Here is an 18,470-nt window from a genome sequence, read left to right as displayed (position 1 = left end):
ATTTTTGGTCAATAGACATACCTCCAAAATCCTATGCATTTTCGAGAAAAAAATTCGGGAAGATGGACAAATTTTTCGACGAAATTGAAAAGTTTCAAATCGTTCTGGAAAAATTATTTTCGGGTGCGGGGGTCAATTGCACTCATTTTTGGTGAATAGACATATCCCCGAAATTCTACCCACTTTCGAGAAAAAAAATTCTTTAATATTTAGAACGAAGGAATTCTTCCGTTACACTGACGAGGTTAGTAGTGCTATCTAGTGAAGGATGGTATAATTTCTCGACAAATTTTCTGTTCTCTCGTCAAAGATGCCTATTTTAAAAAATTAGTTTTAATTATTCATAGACGAGATGTAGAATAAATATTGCACTTATTGTCTTTTCGTATCAATTTTAATTTTCACCTTGTTCAGGGTTACGATTGCGAGTAACTTATCAAGAGTTTGATACCAGTCGGTACTTCAGATTTCTTCCGATTATGGTAAAGCATTGTTATGGTGGTGCACAGTTCTTTAAACGTGGATAATTATCGAAAAACAATTTAATCGCGTCAGTCATGAACATTCTAACTAAGAGTGTAGTGAACATTGCTAGGTCCTGCCTACAAAATTCTATCGGAGGTATACTGTTATATTTATTTGTACATTTCTGTATCTAACCTCAAAAACATAACCTCTTTGTAAATAACTTACCAACATTTTTGCTTTTACGAATGATATTTCACACTTTTGCATATATTTAGAACTTAGTATACGTAGCAACGATTACTCTGAGTCATTTGCCTTTTGTTGTTACGCAAATGCAGTTAATTTTATTTGAAAATCGTGCTAGTATATGTTAGGTTAGTTTTAACACCTTACCTTACCTTTACAGAAATTTTCTCTACCATTAAATATTTAATGAATTACCACTACTTACTGTATATGTGTATATATTTACAATCAACAATGTGTTCGTCTGTTGCAGGCATCAGGCCACAGTTAACAAGACTATGTGCGAATCCTGACATTCAAGGTATTTATTTTAATCTTGAAATTAAATATGTTACAGTTTATGAATTAAATAATTTGTCTAAGAAGTAAAACTTTCTGTTTTCCTCAACAGGCAACCTATTGAATAATGCCAAGTCAAGCATTGGAAGCATAATACAAGGTAATGTTTTAACATAGTATAAATTAAAGCGGTACATTTGTCTCTGGAATATACTTACCACTGAACAAGATTTCATTCTTCGATTATGCAATGGTCAAAACACAAAGGAAATAGTTTTTAAAATTCTAAGAGGGTTGGGGTAGTGGTCGAAACACAATGTCTAAAATTTCGAAAAAAAACCGGTACTCTGCTTTCCGTAAACCACGGTGACCCCATTTACGTGAAATCGTGCGAAATTTCATGGTCGTTGTTTGCGTTTCCCACAAGTGTAACAAGGCGGTACAATGCCTTGGGAATTCGAGTGACATCTCGAGTTTCCGTAAGCCTTTTGGACGGATCTGTATCTCTGTTGGAGTAAATGCGGCAAAAGGGGTGGTCGAGCTAAAAAGGGACCACGGCTTTCCGGCATTATTCTTCGCGAAAATGCGCGTGGCTCGCAAAAGCGCACGCAGTCTCTACCTCTTTGATCCCCACGAAAAGAGATCTCGAAATGCAAAAAGGGATCCGGCTACTCCGCAAGAAAGGACACGAATGGGGAGAGCTGTGTCCTCGGTGGCCAATACCGAAAATCGCTGGGAAATGAAGGGGGTGACGTGTCCATTTGTGGTTGACCAGTTGTCAGAAACGATCTGCGATGGGTACAGCCTGCGAAGGACTCGAATTTTCCCATTTATCGCTAACCTACCCAAGAGGAGCACTACGACAATCGTTCGATCGTTGTATCTAAAATCTAATGAGGGTGCCCAGATACGGACAGAATCTCTTACAATTTTATTAAAAGTAAAGTATAGGTTTCCATTAAAAAACAAAATTTATAACACTTTCGAGCGTGGCGCGATCGTGCCCGAGTAGTTTCTAATTACGCAAAATTTCGAATATTTCGCAGGTTACGCGGGGTTCGTAACCCGGAGATAAGCCGTTTTACCTGGACCGGGATCTTGGCTGCGCGGATGCGACAAAGGCGTAACCGCGACGTCGAAAATTTTCGCAATGTAATCTTGCGCATTGATCTTGGGGAAAAAGGGGTTGCCTTCCGTGCATAATAGGTTCTGCTGGTCTCTTGGCTTAGTTAAGTCCGAGTTAGGTCGGATTAGCAGTGGCAGCCTTGGACATCTGTCGTATTGACGGACGGTGGTCAGCCAGATCTCGAAATGAACAACAATGGTACAGTCCCGGCCAAGAGACCATGGAAAAATCATCGACTGTCACGACCACGGAGAATATCACGAAATTGTCCCGTCATCCTCGACGTTTCACTTATATTCAACGAACCCACCCCTCTTGGGTCACGAATCTCATTCGACGCGCGGATTTTTAGAAGGTTTAAAGCGACATTAGGATATTAGGAAATTTTTATCGTCATTCTCTGTATTCGTACGAATTCTAGTAATCAATGTTCTCAATCAGTCTCCTCCGTTGCGCTGTTTTGCAAATGGCGGTCGAACGGCGTCGAGTTAAGTAATTAGGAAATTAGGAAATTTTTATCGTCATTCTCTGTATTCGTACGAATTCTAGTAATCAATGTTCTCAATCAGTCTCCTCCGTTGCGCTGTTTTGCAAATGGCGGTCGAACGGCGTCGAGTTAAGTAATTAGGAAATTAGGAAATTTTTATCGTCATTCTCTGTATTCGTACGAATTCTAGTAATCAAAGTTCTTAATCAGTCTCCTCCGTTGCGCTGTTTTGCAAATGGCGGTCGAACGGCGTCGAGTTAAGTAATTAGGAAATTAGGAAATTTTTATCGTCATTCTCTGTATTCGTACGAATTCTAGTAATCAAAGTTCTCAATCAGTCTCCTCCGTTGCGCTGTTTTGCAAATGGCGGTCGAACATCGTCGAGTTAAGTAATTAGGAAATTAGGAAATTTTTATCGTCATTCTCTGTATTCGTACGAATTCTAGTAATCAAAGTTCTTAATCAGTCTCCTCCGTTGCGCTGTTTTGCAAATGGCGGTCGAACGGCGTCGAGTTAAGTAATTAGGAAATTAGGAAATTTTTATCGTCATTCTCTGTATTCGTACGAATTCTAGTAATCAATGTTCTCAATCAGTCTCCTCCGTTGCGCTGTTTTGCAAATGGCGGTCGAACGGCGTCGAGTTAAGTAATTAGGAAATTAGGAAATTTTTATCGTCATTCTCTGTATTCGTACGAATTCTAGTAATCAATGTTCTCAATCAGTCTCCTCCGTTGCGCTGTTTTGCAAATGGCGGTCGAACGGCGTCGAGTTAAGTAATTAGGAAATTAGGAAATTTTTATCGTCATTCTCTGTATTCGTACGAATTCTAGTAATCAAAGTTCTTAATCAGTCTCCTCCGTTGCGCTGTTTTGCAAATGGCGGTCGAACGGCGTCGAGTTAAGTAATTAGGAAATTAGGAAATTTTTATCGTCATTCTCTGTATTCGTACGAATTCTAGTAATCAAAGTTCTCAATCAGTCTCCTCCGTTGCGCTGTTTTGCAAATGGCGGTCGAACATCGTCGAGTTAAGTAATTAGGAAATTAGGAAATTTTTATCGTCATTCTCTGTATTCGTACGAATTCTAGTAATCAAAGTTCTTAATCAGTCTCCTCCGTTGCGCTGTTTTGCAAATGGCGGTCGAACGGCGTCGAGTTAAGTAATTAGGAAATTAGGAAATTTTTATCGTCATTCTCTGTATTCGTACGAATTCTAGTAATCAATGTTCTCAATCAGTCTCCTCCGTTGCGCTGTTTTGCAAATGGCGGTCGAACGGCGTCGAGTTAAGTAATTAGGAAATTAGGAAATTTTTATCGTCATTCTCTGTATTCGTACGAATTCTAGTAATCAATGTTCTCAATCAGTCTCCTCCGTTGCGCTGTTTTGCAAATGGCGGTCGAACGGCGTCGAGTTAAGTAATTAGGAAATTAGGAAATTTTTATCGTCATTCTCTGTATTCGTACGAATTCTAGTAATCAATGTTCTCAATCAGTCTCCTCCGTTGCGCTGTTTTGCAAATGGCGGTCGAACGGCGTCGAGTTAAGTAATTAGGAAATTAGGAAATTTTTATCGTCATTCTCTGTATTCGTACGAATTCTAGTAATCAAAGTTCTTAATCAGTCTCCTCCGTTGCGCTGTTTTGCAAATGGCGGTCGAACGGCGTCGAGTTAAGTAATTAGGAAATTAGGAAATTTTTATCGTCATTCTTTGTATTCGTACGAATTCTAGTAATCAGAGTTCTCAATCAGTCTCCTCCGTTGCGCTGTTTTGCAAATGGCGGTCGAACATCGTCGAGTTAAGTAATTAGGAAATTAGGAAATTTTTATCGTCATTCTCTGTATTCGTACGAATTCTAGTAATCAATGTTCTCAATCAGTCTCCTCCGTTGCGCTGTTTTGCAAATGGCGGTCGAACGGCGTCGAGTTAAGTAATTAGGAAATTAGGAAATTTTTATCGTCATTCTCTGTATTCGTACGAATTCTAGTAATCAAAGTTCTCAATCAGTCTCCTCCGTTGCGCTGTTTTGCAAATGGCGGTCGAACATCGTCGAGTTAAGTAATTAGGAAATTAGGAAATTTTTATCGTCATTCTCTGTATTCGTACGAATTCTAGTAATCAGAGTTCTCAATCAGTTTTCTCCGTTGCGCTGTTTTGCAAATGGCGGTCGAACGGCGTCGAGTTAGTAATTAGGAAATTAGGAAATTTTTATCGTCATTCTCTGTATTCGTACGAATTCTAGTAATCAATGTTCTCAATCAGTCTCCTCCGTTGCGCTGTTTTGCAAATGGCGGTCGAACGGCGTCGAGTTAAGTAATTAGGAAATTAGGAAATTTTTATCGTCATTCTCTGTATTCGTACGAATTCTAGTAATCAAAGTTCTTAATCAGTCTCCTCCGTTGCGCTGTTTTGCAAATGGCGGTCGAACGGCGTCGAGTTAAGTAATTAGGAAATTAGGAAATTTTTATCGTCATTCCTTGTATTCGTACGAATTCTAGTAATCAGAGTTCTCAATCAGTCTCCTCCGTTGCGCTGTTTTGCAAATGGCGGTCGAACATCGTCGAGTTAAGTAATTAGGAAATTAGGAAATTTTTATCGTCATTCTCTGTATTCGTACGAATTCTAGTAATCAAAGTTCTTAATCAGTCTCCTCCGTTGCGCTGTTTTGCAAATGGCGGTCGAACGGCGTCGAGTTAAGTAATTAGGAAATTAGGAAATTTTTATCGTCATTCTCTGTATTCGTACGAATTCTAGTAATCAAAGTTCTTAATCAGTTTCCTCCGTTGCGCTGTTTTGCAAATGGCGGTCGAACGGCGTCGAGTTAAGTAATTAGGAAATTAGGAAATTTTTATCGTCATTCTCTGTATTCGTACGAATTCTAGTAATCAGAGTTCTCAATCAGTTTTCTCCGTTGCGCTGTTTTGCAAATGGCGGTCGAACGGCGTCGAGTTAGTAATTAGGAAATTAGGAAATTTTTATCGTCATTCTCTGTATTCGTACGAATTCTAGTAATCAATGTTCTCAATCAGTCTCCTCCGTTGCGCTGTTTTGCAAATGGCGGTCGAACGGCGTCGAGTTAAGTAATTAGGAAATTAGGAAATTGTTATCGTCATTCTCTGTATTCGTACGAATTCTAGTAATCAAAGTTCTTAATCAGTCTCCTCCGTTGCGCTGTTTTGCAAATGGCGGTCGAACGGCGTCGAGTTAAGTAATTAGGAAATTAGGAAATTTTTATCGTCATTCTTTGTATTCGTACGAATTCTAGTAATCAGAGTTCTCAATCAGTCTCCTCCGTTGCGCTGTTTTGCAAATGGCGGTCGAACATCGTCGAGTTAAGTAATTAGGAAATTAGGAAATTTTTATCGTCATTCTCTGTATTCGTACGAATTCTAGTAATCAAAGTTCTTAATCAGTCTCCTCCGTTGCGCTGTTTTGCAAATGGCGGTCGAACGGCGTCGAGTTAAGTAATTAGGAAATTAGGAAATTTTTATCGTCATTCTCTGTATTCGTACGAATTCTAGTAATCAGAGTTCTCAATCAGTTTTCTCCGTTGCGCTGTTTTGCAAATGGCGGTCGAACGGCGTCGAGTTAAGTAATTAGGAAATTAGGAAATTTTTATCGTCATTCTCTGTATTCGTACGAATTCTAGTAATCAGAGTTCTCAATCAGTCTCCTCCGTTGCGCTGTTTTGCAAATGGCGGTCGAACGGCGTCGAGTTAAGTAATTAGGAAATTAGGAAATTGTTATCGTCATTCTCTGTATTCGTACGAATTCTAGTAATCAAAGTTCTTAATCAGTCTCCTCCGTTGCGCTGTTTTGCAAATGGCGGTCGAACGGCGTCGAGTTAAGTAATTAGGAAATTAGGAAATTTTTATCGTCATTCTTTGTATTCGTACGAATTCTAGTAATCAGAGTTCTCAATCAGTCTCCTCCGTTGCGCTGTTTTGCAAATGGCGGTCGAACATCGTCGAGTTAAGTAATTAGGAAATTAGGAAATTTTTATCGTCATTCTCTGTATTCGTACGAATTCTAGTAATCAAAGTTCTTAATCAGTCTCCTCCGTTGCGCTGTTTTGCAAATGGCGGTCGAACGGCGTCGAGTTAAGTAATTAGGAAATTAGGAAATTTTTATCGTCATTCTCTGTATTCGTACGAATTCTAGTAATCAGAGTTCTCAATCAGTTTTCTCCGTTGCGCTGTTTTGCAAATGGCGGTCGAACGGCGTCGAGTTAAGTAATTAGGAAATTAGGAAATTTTTATCGTCATTCTCTGTATTCGTACGAATTCTAGTAATCAGAGTTCTCAATCAGTTTTCTCCGTTGCGCTGTTTTGCAAATGGCGGTCGCACGGCGTTGAGTTCGAGTCTCAGCGACCTCACGGACCGAACGTTCGTTGCAAGGTTGGATGGACCAAGCCCCGTAACAATGTTGCTTAATAAGCTTATGCACGCTCGAGCGAGAAAGGACTGCTTTCGTCGAGCGGCTTGCAGATGTCAGGCGTCCGTCATATTTGATATTCCGTCGTCGTAGACCCTCTTTTCTTAGGCTCGTAAGATTATTTGCGAAAGAGTTTTCAGTTTCCCGGTACCGTTACCGCGCAGTGGGTCTTCCATTTTCACAATGCCCTTGACTAGGACGCGTTGATCCTCGGGGACTCTCTCTCTGCCTCTCTATCTGGCTCCTCCACGAGTTTCCCGAGTCTCTTTGTCGCGTTGTTCGCGCAATCTTCCCGCGATGAAAATTGAATCGACGTCTTCGGGGAGCTGCTCGAACGACGATCCCCTTCGAAAGTCGGTACGGAGTTCTTCGCGATAATTGAGAATTAATAAAAAAAAGATCACCCGCAGGGAATGCTAGTCCTGCAACGCGTCGGGATCGTCGAAAAAAATCGATTTCTCGGAGTTTAGGATTTTAACGGCTTTCGGGGCAGGAAATGTCGTCGAGACCGTAAGCTTTTGTATAATTAAGCACGGCAGGTATATTGTCGGAATAGCTTATTGTTTAGGAAAGAAGGTTTTATTGTTACGAAAATTGTATCGAGTTTCGAGCGGCATTCACGTTTGTAAATGTGTGGAATAAACGTATTAACCCTTTGCGGAATACCGTGTGTCTAAAAATTATTTTATCCGTATACGTTCGCACAAAGAGATCGAAGTCTTTTAATAATGCGTCTAATTGCATAGAGCGGAGATTGAAAACGAGCGTTAATTTCTTGCATCTTTGAATTGTTTTCTTGCCCCAGGATTCGAACAGATAAGACTGGGATCATCGTTGCAAAGGATGCACAGGCTCGGCAGACCCTACAAAGTGTTTAATAAGAAGAAAAATCCACTGGATGGGAAACCGTTCGCGAAAGGCGTGGTTCTGAAGACGCTGATTAAAAAACCAAAGAAACCGAATTCAGCGAATCGAAAGTGCGTTATGGTGCGGCTTTCGACCGGCAAGGAGATGATCGCCTACGTTCCCAGTAAGTATACCAGAAGGATAATCGCGATACAGTTGATATTTGCCTCGTTCCGCGTTACAGAAGTCGGCCACAATCTCCAAGAACACAACGTTGTGCTGTGCAAGGTGGGAAGGCTGCAAGATACTCCCGGTGTCAAGATAAAATGCGTTCGAGGGAAATACGATTTGCCGCATCCAGTTAAGAAAACGTGAAAGAGTATACGCGTGGAGATGGTTGTAATGTTGTGTAAAAATCGGGAAATAAAACGTTCGAAATATTGAGTTTACTTTAAGCTTAAAAGTAAAGTGCTGTAGGTTGTTGCAGCCCTCGTGGCATTAGTTTGGCAATTTCGCGAGATCCGTACTTTCTTAAACAAAATACGGTAATCGAAATTGTCCGTGTATCGTCGTGAATTCGATCGATGGAAGGGTTTGGCGAGGTCACGCTTTCCGGATCTGTTCGGCCCACAAATTGCGGCCTTTTGACACACATTTCGGACGAGGTGGCTGTCGATCCCCACCGCGCGTTTACCGTTAGCTGGATCGTCATCCCGAGAGGAGACGCAGACGCATTGTTGCCCCGGTATATCGGGATGTCACAATGCGGAAAGGGTCCCGGGCGCAGCCCCCTTCTTTGGACATTATTACGGAAGGGTTGGCCGCGGGCCTTCCAGCATCTGCACCCTGCATCCACCCACGCGGCCACTGGCTATTGACCATATGACACGCTGACCAATATCTCGATGTTTTGAAAAGGCTGGCTCTCAACCTGGTCGACTGGATCCTCGAACGCAACGTTCACGTTTCAATTAACGCGCGCAAAACAGCTGGGGCGTGTGTACAATTTACAAAATGTTAGGCGGGCCAATTAAACTTTTTCGAAAGGATTAATCAGCAGATGTTCGACGAGTACCTCGTAGAAAGGTATCCACCATTTTTGATTACAGTTTGTAGCACGGAAATTCGAAACGTAACATTTAGTTTTGTAATTTGGAATTAGGAGGAAAACGAGACAGGGTAAAAGCGAATTGAGAACCCGCGGAAGGGACGATCGTAGCGATTGCTATCAAAAGGCTTGCGCAGGACGGACTCGAGGTTATTAAGTTTTCCCGTTGCGCTTCTTTCGGTCGTTCTTAGACAAAGGTTAAATGGTGTTATTGCAGAATTTGGGGGGAAAAATTGTCGATCGTAAAAAAAGGAGTCCAAGGGTAAGCGAAATGTAGAGTTTTCACGCGTTGGCCGACAATGGTCGTTAACTAATTTAAACTGTTCCCGAAGTCAGGCGAAGTTAATCCGTTTCGCTATAATCGAGTTTTCCTTAATCCAGCCGATCCTCTGGTCCCCGTTCCATCCGTTGTAAACGTACAATAAAAACAAACGACGGTATTCTCGGACGACGTTTTTAACTGGCATGGAAAAAGTTCGCTAGAAAATCCAGCTACTTTTATTGCGCTGCTGGACAAGCGTGTACCTGACTCGGAGATTTCAGGAAGAACGCGACATTCCCATTTACGACCTCTTTGCCCTTTATATAATACCGGTTGCTTTATTACGGTTTTCCGCAATAATCACGGTCTCTTTGTCGATACACGTTTCGTCCTGATAAACCGTGCTCGCTCGTAACTCGCATTTTACTAGTCAAAATAGTCAATTTCTTCTAAAGAAAAATGTAAGTAAAAAAATTTAGAAGAGACTTTTGGTAAGAAAAATACTTTTAATCGATATGCATTTGCGTAAAGTTATTGAAATAAGAGCAGAGACTGAGGCCTGTGGATGTTTTCAGGAACGTCGCGGGAGGGAAGCTGGTTTCGTAGGAAGAAAGAAACCTCGAAAGAGAATAACGTGGAAATAGTTCGAGGGCGACGACAAAGCCGGACAGGAGGGCACAGAACGCAGAGATCTTCCAGCGACCGTGTCACTCCTCTCGAAGGCCTCTCAAACAAATGGCGCGTAAACGCTTTTGGCCTCTGTCGAGATTCTCAACTCTTTGCCGTGCGGCTTAGTAATCGGACACCGAGCGATCTGCTCTCGAAAGTTTTGTCCTCGGTTTGCTACGTTTGCCGAAACGGCTTTTCTAGTTTCGGTTTACCAGGTTTCGCCGTTCCCGGGGAGGCTGGAGTTTTGCGATCGATGGATCTTTACGCGACCCTGCACACGCCTTTGATAACAATACATTGCGTCCTCCAAGATGGAGGCCTCGAGTCATACCGAAAGGGTTGCAAAAAAAAAACATTTTCCATTAATTGATTTGCTTCTACTTTGGAGATCGGAGCATACTTATTCTCTGGAAGTCGTGGTCTGCTGTCGACACAAAGCACTCGGTTTTCTCACGCTTTTCGTGGGACCCGAATCATCTTTGTGGCAAACAAGACGTATCGGGCAAGTTGTTTATACGGAAAGGTATTCGGCCAGAGTCGCCATTGAATGGAGATCACTCGGTCAAGGAACGAAATACGTTCACGAAGATCGGCCCCCAGGGCGTGTCCTGCGACATAACGAAACGCGAAAGCGTCCAGAGAAAGAAAGGGGTTTCCCGCAGGGATAGGAGGCGTGCGCGAGGACCGGAAATAAGCAAATCTCGAAAGTCTGTTGGCAAAACTTGGCCGGTGGTCCGACCGTAAGATAAATCGAAAAGTAATTGCCTCGAACGTCTTAATGCGTCTCCAGCCATTATGTTACTTTTTTCTAAACACTCTGGACAGCCTCGGTGTCGAATTCTATCAAAAGGGCTAATGCCCGTCCAGAGACGAGCTAACGCGAAACCTTCGACGCATAAATTATTTTCGGACTCGCTGTACATTTTGACATTATATAACGGGTGCAAATTCAGAGACCAATAATATTACTGTTAGCGGAATTACATAATTTTGTTCGAAAAGTTTCGAGTTAGGTAAACGATCGATGTCGACGTTTATTTATTTTTGAACCCACGTTGACGCATTGTTGCGTTGGAAGAAGAGTTTCTTCGTTAAATAGCATGGTTCCATAGTAACCCATAATGAGTTTGTATCCAGCATATTGCCTCTGGCTTTATGCGATGTTATGTTCATGGCTGGGGGAGGACAAGTCCGAAACATTTGTCACGATTAGTGGACGGTTCGGTCGAACTGCGAATCGTTATATTGCACGTTATAGGGAAACTATACCTTCTACCTGCCAACTTTGTCCGGGCAGTATGCCTTTTTCGTAAGAAACCATTCCCCCTTTCAACGAACGCCACACAATGTCCATTCACGCTTTACGATTACCCTTGTTACAGTATTTTCGATATTATTCCGATCAAATGTGATTTCTTTTGATTCAAATGCACTCTTTTTTTATTCAACACTGATCATGGATCCTTCGACCATTCAGAAATCAACAGCCAGGTCGAGATTATTTAACGCTGGGCAAACTTTGAATATCAAACATCGCGCGAATCCGATTCCTCGAAACATTATCGCTATCGGACAAGAGGGTTTTCGATATCGAGAAAATCGACGATTCGTTCAAAACTATGTCACTTTCTATTAGTCATTTGCGTTATCTAACGTTCCGCGCAAACAACCGGACTAAAATCACCGATAATTTGACGATTGCGTCGACAAGCCCGCGAGCGATCACTAAAGTCACAACCGGAACTCACGTAGGCCACGAATTTCGAGCTACACTTTGACCCAGGACATTTTTCACTCGACACGTTTCTGGTCTATCCTCTCCATTGAACACGAATTGAATTTTTTCTGATTTATTATTCGTCATAGTTCGCCTCACGAAGTACTGTTCGATTCTAATCATCTTATTTTGTTCTTCTTTCTATAGAAGCGATTTAAACTTGCGCCGAAAAGGGCTACCGCGTACCCATCACGAAAACGTTATAAATTTAGTAACGACCGAAGCCTGTGGCAGTAAATTCCAGCATTATTTCCAGAAGCAATAAATCATTCCCCGGCCATCTTAACGTAACTTTATACCGTTTATTCGAAAACGAATTTTATTCAAACTTGACAAAATAGTGTTTCCTATATTCACCGTTTTCGTCGACCGTTCGACTAGTTGGTTTTACATGGAAATTGATCGTTGTCAACCCCCTCTTTCACCCTGCAGAGTTTTAAGACGAAATAAATTGGAGTCTCGGGGCCTACTCTATCAGCGAGATGACACGAAAATCTTTGTCGCGTTCGTCCATAGATTTTTACCGAGAAACGGATCGCCCGCAACGGGGCAATTTAAACGATTTCAGAGGTGCGTGAATTGAGACGTTTCCACGGCAAATCATCACGAATGGTTTGCATCGACGTACCGTTACATGGTTTGTGTATCGTTCTCGTGGGTCCCCGAGGCAGATGCAAATGCACGGGGCATTCATCTGTCGTTGGCCGATGGCCACGGGAAAAATCGCAAATAACGGGTTGCGGTCGTCCCTGCACCATTGAAATGTGGGTTATGTGGCCAAAAGAGCAAAAATTTGTATACACGGAAAAGGAGGCGGCGCGGTGAATCGAGCGCCAGGGGTGCTTTTCTATGCTCGACACGACGTTTTAACGGGGCCCGAAACGAAAGACTAAATTTGGCGTGATCTTGGGTTCGAGGACATAATGAGACGTCTCCACTATCGGACGTATAACTGTACTTTCGCTTTTCCCTTTCGTCGTTTCTGGATTTTTCTCACACCCTACTGTTTCCTCGAGTATTTCCAAAAATTTGCAACTACGAGCTGTGTAAATTAAGTAATGACACTGGCAACGTAGCGACATTGTGCCCGCTAAAGTCATTTGGTTGTCAGTAGCAGTTGTTTTCGTAAAACAGCTCTTTCTAGTGCGTTCTAAAAATGAGTCAAAAGTCCACAAACAGTTTGTGCTTCAAGGCTAAACGGTCAATCAACACTTTTGCCGGGAAGTTCTAGAAAAACTTCGAAAAAGTGGGTGTTGTATCATGACAATGCGCCTCGTCACACAGCTATTTCAGTAAATGAGTTTTTGGCCAGTAAAAACATTCCTGTGGCTCCTCAGCCTCCTCATTTGCCTGACTTGAGTCCTCGTGATTTTTTCCCCTTCCCGAGATTGACAAATCACCTCAAGGGACGTCATTTCGGGACACTCGAAAACATTAAACCGACCGGCTGAAGGCTATACCAGTATCAGAGTTCCAGCTCTGCTATGAGGATTGGAAGAATCGTCTCCAACGCTGTGTGGCTTCCCATGGAAGTGATTTTGATCTCTCGTTACTTAATTTACACACCTCGTGTTACTTCGAGCAATGATTAATCTTACCAACGTTCTTTAATTTTTATCATCGCGAATTCCGTTTCTTCGAAAAGTCCGCCTACACAACGATTAACCCACGAGCTTGCGTACCCGGTTATCGAAAGCGAACCATTAGTCAGCCAGAGAAAACAAGCCCATCTTTCGTCGGTTAGGCACGAAAATTGCCATATGTCGTTCGTCCCTAACGAGTAAGGACCGAGGAAAGATCCATCAACGACAATGAGTCCGAAGATGCAAGCCTCGAAACTCTCACTTATCCTCGAGTCGATGGACATTTAAATATTTCGCAAATTTCACTCGGCCGCAACACTTTCGCCCCGGCTAATTTATGAGCAGTTTACCGAGCCGACGGAATACTACGGGAAATAGCAAAGGGAAGGCCCAACGAAAGGGTTATGCAGCGATCCTGTGTACCGTCGACTGGACAGTTAAGCGTCGCACGAATGGACGCCCCGCGTCGCAGATACCGGCTACCAAACGTCGAAACACTCGACCGTTTTAAAACCGAACATTAACCTATCCTTACGCAGGATTTTCGAGGATGAACCGGAAGGGTTTAGTGGGCCAGCTGGTAACTGGATTTCTAGAAAACCTGGGGCAACGTCGGGTGGATTCATTTAGCGGGATTCGATTGTTCGGCGTCAAGAAGTTACTGCAATCGTTTCCATTATGGACGGAAGAAAATTGCTGTTACAGGTACGGTGGCGGGGCCGTGGCTACCTCGAACTATAAATCTTTATGCAACTCTTCGATTTACCGAAACATTCGACGCGGACTGTGTACGGTGTATGGAAATTATGTGTCACGACCATCCTAGCGGGGATTCTACGCCTTTGAATCGACGCGATGGAACAATTAAGTCGTGACCCGTGGTTCCTTTTCACGCTTTTAGTAGAGTAGAAAATTTTAGACAAAAAATTTTATTTTATCCTCTCACGAAAAATGCGATAAAAATAAATTTTCCGCTGCAAATAATCTACGATTTCGTGCATTTTTTTATTTCCGAATGTTGTAATAAAAAGTTCATTGTATCGAAGCCGTGGTGTTAGAAAAATGTTGGTTCGTTCGTGGCGGCATTGTTATCGAAATAGTTTCGATCGGTTGTTGTATGGTAAATACGACGATACGCGGCTCGTTCGCGAGATCACGACTACGTAATAACGCGAACGTGACGTTTCATAAACATTTTGGAAACGGTAAGTGGCGAACGCGTGCCAGTTCGACCCCGGCGCTATGGTCATCACGAGCCCCTCCCCACTATTTTCTAAGGAGACCTCCTACCCCTGGTTCTTGCAAGGGTTGGCCAGTATATAAGCGAAAGTGCACACCCTCTCGTTCTAAACGATTTTGGTGATTTGCTGTGCGAGCGCCTTTGCCCAAAAACCATACTGGGTTCCATCGTTTCGAGTGATTCGATCGGTTGTCGGTGACGCGAGTCGGAACAGAGACCGCGACTCGGTGTTGTGAAACTTAGTGATTGGTGCATGACCTCGGATTAATTATTAGGTAAGAAGAATTTGCTGCATACAGTCCCTGTTTCTCTAACTCGCGCAATATTTCTCGATACATCGTCTATTTTTTATTCGTTGACCATAGCTCGAATCTCTTTGCAATCGTAGAGGATCCCATTACCGATTTTCCAAACTGTACAGTTATTACTCGTTTCGTCAGCTTTCTACGATTTCGAAAGATCGTTAACTATTACTTTCGTTCGTCGCGATCTATTCCGTGGAACAGTGTACGATATTCCGTAAATATTAATCGAAATACCACTATCGACAAGTTCGAAGTACCCATTTTTAATCGATTGTTTTCCCGCTCCAAGGTGCGTAGGAAGTAAAATGGAGGCCTATCTCGAGTCGTCGATGGCCAGTCTGCAAGCATTAGATTTTACATCGTGCCCGATGCGAGAATCGCACGCGGGACCAGTCGAGCAGCCGGTTCTCGACCTTTCCTGCAAGAAGCAGACCGCGTCGACGGGGGAATCGGTTTCGGACGTCTCGCGTTCGTACTCGCCCGCGAGCACGCAGAAACAACAACAACAAACGGGCCATTTCTCGGATTCCGAGCGAAAGAGTCCTTTCGAAGGACGGACGTTCATGGTGACGCCACCATCCGAGTCGGATTCGCCGAAGAAGATTAAATACGAGGCTATTTACAACTGCGCGAACGCGGATACCGATAACACCGTGATCGGTCCGCGCGGTGGTTTCTCGATTCTCCCGATGAATATTTCGATTCCGATGGTGCCCACGGTGCTGCCCGCGTTGTTCCCTCAAAGCAACGTAGCCTCGAAGCCGGATCAAATGATCGGTGCTACCGCGACATCGACGACGACGATAACACCGTCAACGAACTGTGGCAACGAAACGATATCGGGTTTGTCTTCAGATCCTGGGAAGAAAGCACCGAGACCGTTCAAAGCGTACCCAAAGGACCCGCTCTCGCTGACCATGGGATCGACAGAGATGATGTACGATCCGAATTCTAACGAGGCGTACTCGGAATTTCGGAAACGAATGCTGGAATCGGTGAGGCGATCGAACGAGGGAACGAACATTAAAATGCGTCGGGTGACAAAGAGCCCTGTATTGCCAACCAGCACGGTGGACGAGAAGGACGCGGCGTACTGGGAGAGGAGAAGGAAAAACAACGAAGCCGCGAAACGATCCAGGGACGCTCGAAGGGCCAAGGAGGACGAAATCGCAATCAGGGCGGCTTTCTTGGAACAAGAGAATATGAAATTGAAGTACGAGCTGGTTGCACTCAGAAACGAAACGGCCAAGCTAAGATGTATGGTTTACACGACTTAGAAGCAGGATGCCTTGTACAGAGCTCGACTATAAGCTGTTATTATTCTTCTGGTGCTCACGAAGAATTAAATTCATTTCCCGAGCACTTATTCGGAAGATCTGCGAATGGGTGAACGTTCGTATTGCATTTTGTGAGTAACAAATTCCCTGTAAATGTCCGCCATTTTTTTTTTTTTGTTCTACATTTATTTGGTTAATTCTTAGTTTCGAGATGGAATTTCAGATGTTTTCTTTATGGTACAGGGGATCCCGCGAACCATGGAAAAAATCGAATTCGAAAGTCTATCCGGTATGCGTGCATTCGATCGCGGCTATATTACGTATTTCGATATGTAATCTTGTTTTGATTTGTACTTGTAAATTGTAAACATGGCGATGATCTGGATTAACGGTTTACCGATCGTAAATCAATATGGCGCAACGTATTTAAATCGTCAATATACGCTCTCGATCGTTTCAACTATAGATATTTACAGTGTATATAGCAGGTATACGTAATTTCAGCAAACAAACGAAGTTTCATCGCAACGAGATAGCGAAATTGTTCACTGATTATAGCGTAGTTCGTGCACGATTTTCATAGATGGCGGAAGCATCCAGAATATTTATATTTTCTCTTAGATTTACTGTTGCTCGTAAAATCATCCAGTCGATTGTCTACGGTCCACGGGACGCAACGTATATTGTAGAAAAAGTGTTTCGAAGTCATAGTATTAATATCTGGAGAGTAATTTTCCAAGAAAGTTGCTAGTTTCACCAAGTTAATTGTAAGGCAATGTAGATCGCGTTAAAAAGGCTATTTGGTATATTAGCTTTATCTGAAGTATAAAAGTTTGATGTATTTTTATATTAACGTTGCACGTACTTTGGCGGATAAGGTATTTCACATTTTACGAGCAGATCAAAGCAACCGAATTTATGTATAAAATAAAATAAGCAAGGAGAAATATGTAAATAAATGAAAATAGGTTAGAAATGACCTAAGATAATAAATTTTTTAAGCTGCATTGTACATATAAATATTGTTGCGATATTTAAAATATATTTATAATAAAAAAAAATGTCATTTATTAAAAATATTTCTGCTAAAATTGTACAACATATACCGTTACTTTAATCATCAGTATTATGTAGGTAACGATTCAGCCAAGTCCATCATAGTTTCTGTTTCAAGAACATTCTTTTCGTTACTCTGATTATTAGTGAGTGCTTTTGTGTATGATTTTTGTATTTGCCGAGGAATAAAAGATAGAGAAGATGCCCCAACAATAGGATTAGAAGAACACGATTGGTTCTCGTTAAAATTAGACTTGACTATGTTTGTACTTCTGGTTATGGGTGGAAACATTTTAATTTTTTGATTTTTACTTAACTGAACCTTCTTAGTTTTTGGCTCCTTCCTTTCATGCTTTGGGTCGTCAATGTCCATTTTATCTTTTGGCTCTTTTTTCACATAATGGGGAGTATTGTCGAAACGAAAATTCTTAGGAAACTTGTGTACATTCGTGCAATGGTTTCTCCTCTCCACGAAATCATTAAACTTTAAATTACACTCGGAAACATAACATTGATACTAGAAAGAAAATATAAATGTTAATAAACAATATAATATATCGAATATAGCAACGTGGAATATATAAATACCATTGGTTGAGTCGCAGATAAAACGTGAAAATAGCTGTCGTGAATTTCTTGAATATGAATATCTAGCAATCTAGGGCTTGGCAGAGCCTTTTTACACTCTATGCAAACGTAACGATGGTAATTATTGTAATGCATTTCAAAATCAAGCAACGTTTGAAACGTGGCATTACAACCAGCAGCGTAACAAGGAAATTCTCTTATACTGAAATTAATTAGAAATGTTACGGGTTTTAGGTTATGTAGTACATTCAAATATATAAGTAATAAAAAAAGCTTTTATTTACACTTCATGACACAATTCTTCATCGTCTTCAACGGTGATGCCTTTTCGTTGAAAAATTTTGCAAGCACGATACGAATCCTCAAAAAACTCGTCACTTATAGATCTCAAGCCTAAACCGATATTTTGTAAAAATTCCTCCATCGTGTTGAGAATATAACTTAAAATCAAATCTTATAAAAAATATAATCTGTAATACTGAACTATTTAATTGCACATTTGTACATTTATTTATTAAAACAATGATATTTAAGCACACTGCCTTCGTTAGATTACATTTTCAAACGTTCACTTAGCAACAGTAGCGCCCTCTAGTCGTCTATCTATGTCGAGAACAATCGATATGTGAGCGCGGTATTGCATATTTCGATAATCGAAATAATTGCTCAGAAACATGGCTGTTGTGCGCGGGATAAGAGTAGTTAATTTGTCTGTTCTTTAAT

At 41.9% G+C, this 18,470-nt stretch overlaps 3 protein-coding genes across 4 annotated transcripts; 2 read left to right on the top strand and 1 right to left on the bottom strand.

Annotated features, from left to right (window-relative positions):
* The first annotated feature begins 478 nt into the window (after window positions 1-478).
* On the top strand, window positions 479-8,298 carry LOC122400261 (40S ribosomal protein S12, mitochondrial). Of its 2 annotated transcripts, none has more exons than XM_043401630.1 (5): window positions 479-621; window positions 968-1,015; window positions 1,106-1,153; window positions 7,842-8,066; window positions 8,127-8,298. In XM_043401630.1, exons 1-5 carry the CDS (start codon window positions 558-560, stop codon window positions 8,255-8,257), a joined length of 516 nt encoding a protein of 171 aa, XP_043257565.1. In that variant the 5' UTR covers window positions 479-557; the 3' UTR covers window positions 8,258-8,298. The 2 variants fall into 2 exon arrangements, with proteins under 2 accessions (XP_043257565.1, XP_043257557.1); XM_043401622.1 differs by having other exon boundaries at window positions 1,103-1,153.
* Window positions 8,299-14,558: 6,260 nt separating this feature from the next.
* LOC122400252 (protein giant-like) lies at window positions 14,559-17,041 on the top strand. The gene is made up of 2 exons (XM_043401609.1): window positions 14,559-14,796; window positions 15,116-17,041. Exon 2 carries the CDS (start codon window positions 15,132-15,134, stop codon window positions 16,101-16,103), a length of 972 nt encoding a protein of 323 aa, XP_043257544.1. The 5' UTR covers window positions 14,559-14,796; window positions 15,116-15,131; the 3' UTR covers window positions 16,104-17,041.
* A 153-nt stretch (window positions 17,042-17,194) lies between these two features.
* On the bottom strand, window positions 17,195-18,307 carry LOC122400710 (zinc finger protein 511). The gene is made up of 3 exons (XM_043402304.1): window positions 18,032-18,307; window positions 17,748-17,949; window positions 17,195-17,676 (listed from the first exon to the last, which is right to left on the bottom strand). Exons 1-3 carry the CDS (start codon window positions 18,169-18,171, stop codon window positions 17,230-17,232), a joined length of 789 nt encoding a protein of 262 aa, XP_043258239.1. The 5' UTR covers window positions 18,172-18,307; the 3' UTR covers window positions 17,195-17,229.
* Between the last annotated feature and the right edge of the window lie 163 nt (window positions 18,308-18,470).

Source organism: Colletes gigas, unplaced genomic scaffold (genome assembly GCF_013123115.1).
Source record: "Colletes gigas isolate AHSC1104 unplaced genomic scaffold, ASM1312311v1 Colletes_gigas_Sc00002, whole genome shotgun sequence".
Taxonomy (NCBI): domain Eukaryota; kingdom Metazoa; phylum Arthropoda; class Insecta; order Hymenoptera; family Colletidae; genus Colletes; species Colletes gigas.
This window is presented reverse-complemented; position numbering and strand designations above follow the sequence as displayed.

Bases quoted from the DNA above. Each gene is read 5' to 3' on its own strand.
- LOC122400261 (XM_043401622.1), top strand. From the start codon at position 558: ATGAACATTCTAACTAAGAGTGTAGTGAACATTGCTAGGTCCTGCCTA. The intron at 1,016-1,102 runs GTATTTATTTTA...TGTTTTCCTCAA, and splicing joins TGCGAATCCTGACATTCAAG to CAGGCAACCTATTGAATAAT. The intron at 8,067-8,126 runs GTAAGTATACCA...TCCGCGTTACAG, and splicing joins GATGATCGCCTACGTTCCCA to AAGTCGGCCACAATCTCCAA.
- LOC122400252 (XM_043401609.1), top strand. From the start codon at position 15,132: ATGGAGGCCTATCTCGAGTCGTCGATGGCCAGTCTGCAAGCATTAGAT.
- LOC122400710 (XM_043402304.1), bottom strand. From the start codon at position 18,171: ATGGAGGAATTTTTACAAAATATCGGTTTAGGCTTGAGATCTATAAGT. The intron at 17,950-18,031 runs GTAAATAAAAGC...AATTAATTTCAG, and splicing joins GAAGAATTGTGTCATGAAGT to TATAAGAGAATTTCCTTGTT. The intron at 17,677-17,747 runs GTATTTATATAT...TTTTCTTTCTAG, and splicing joins TATCTGCGACTCAACCAATG to TATCAATGTTATGTTTCCGA.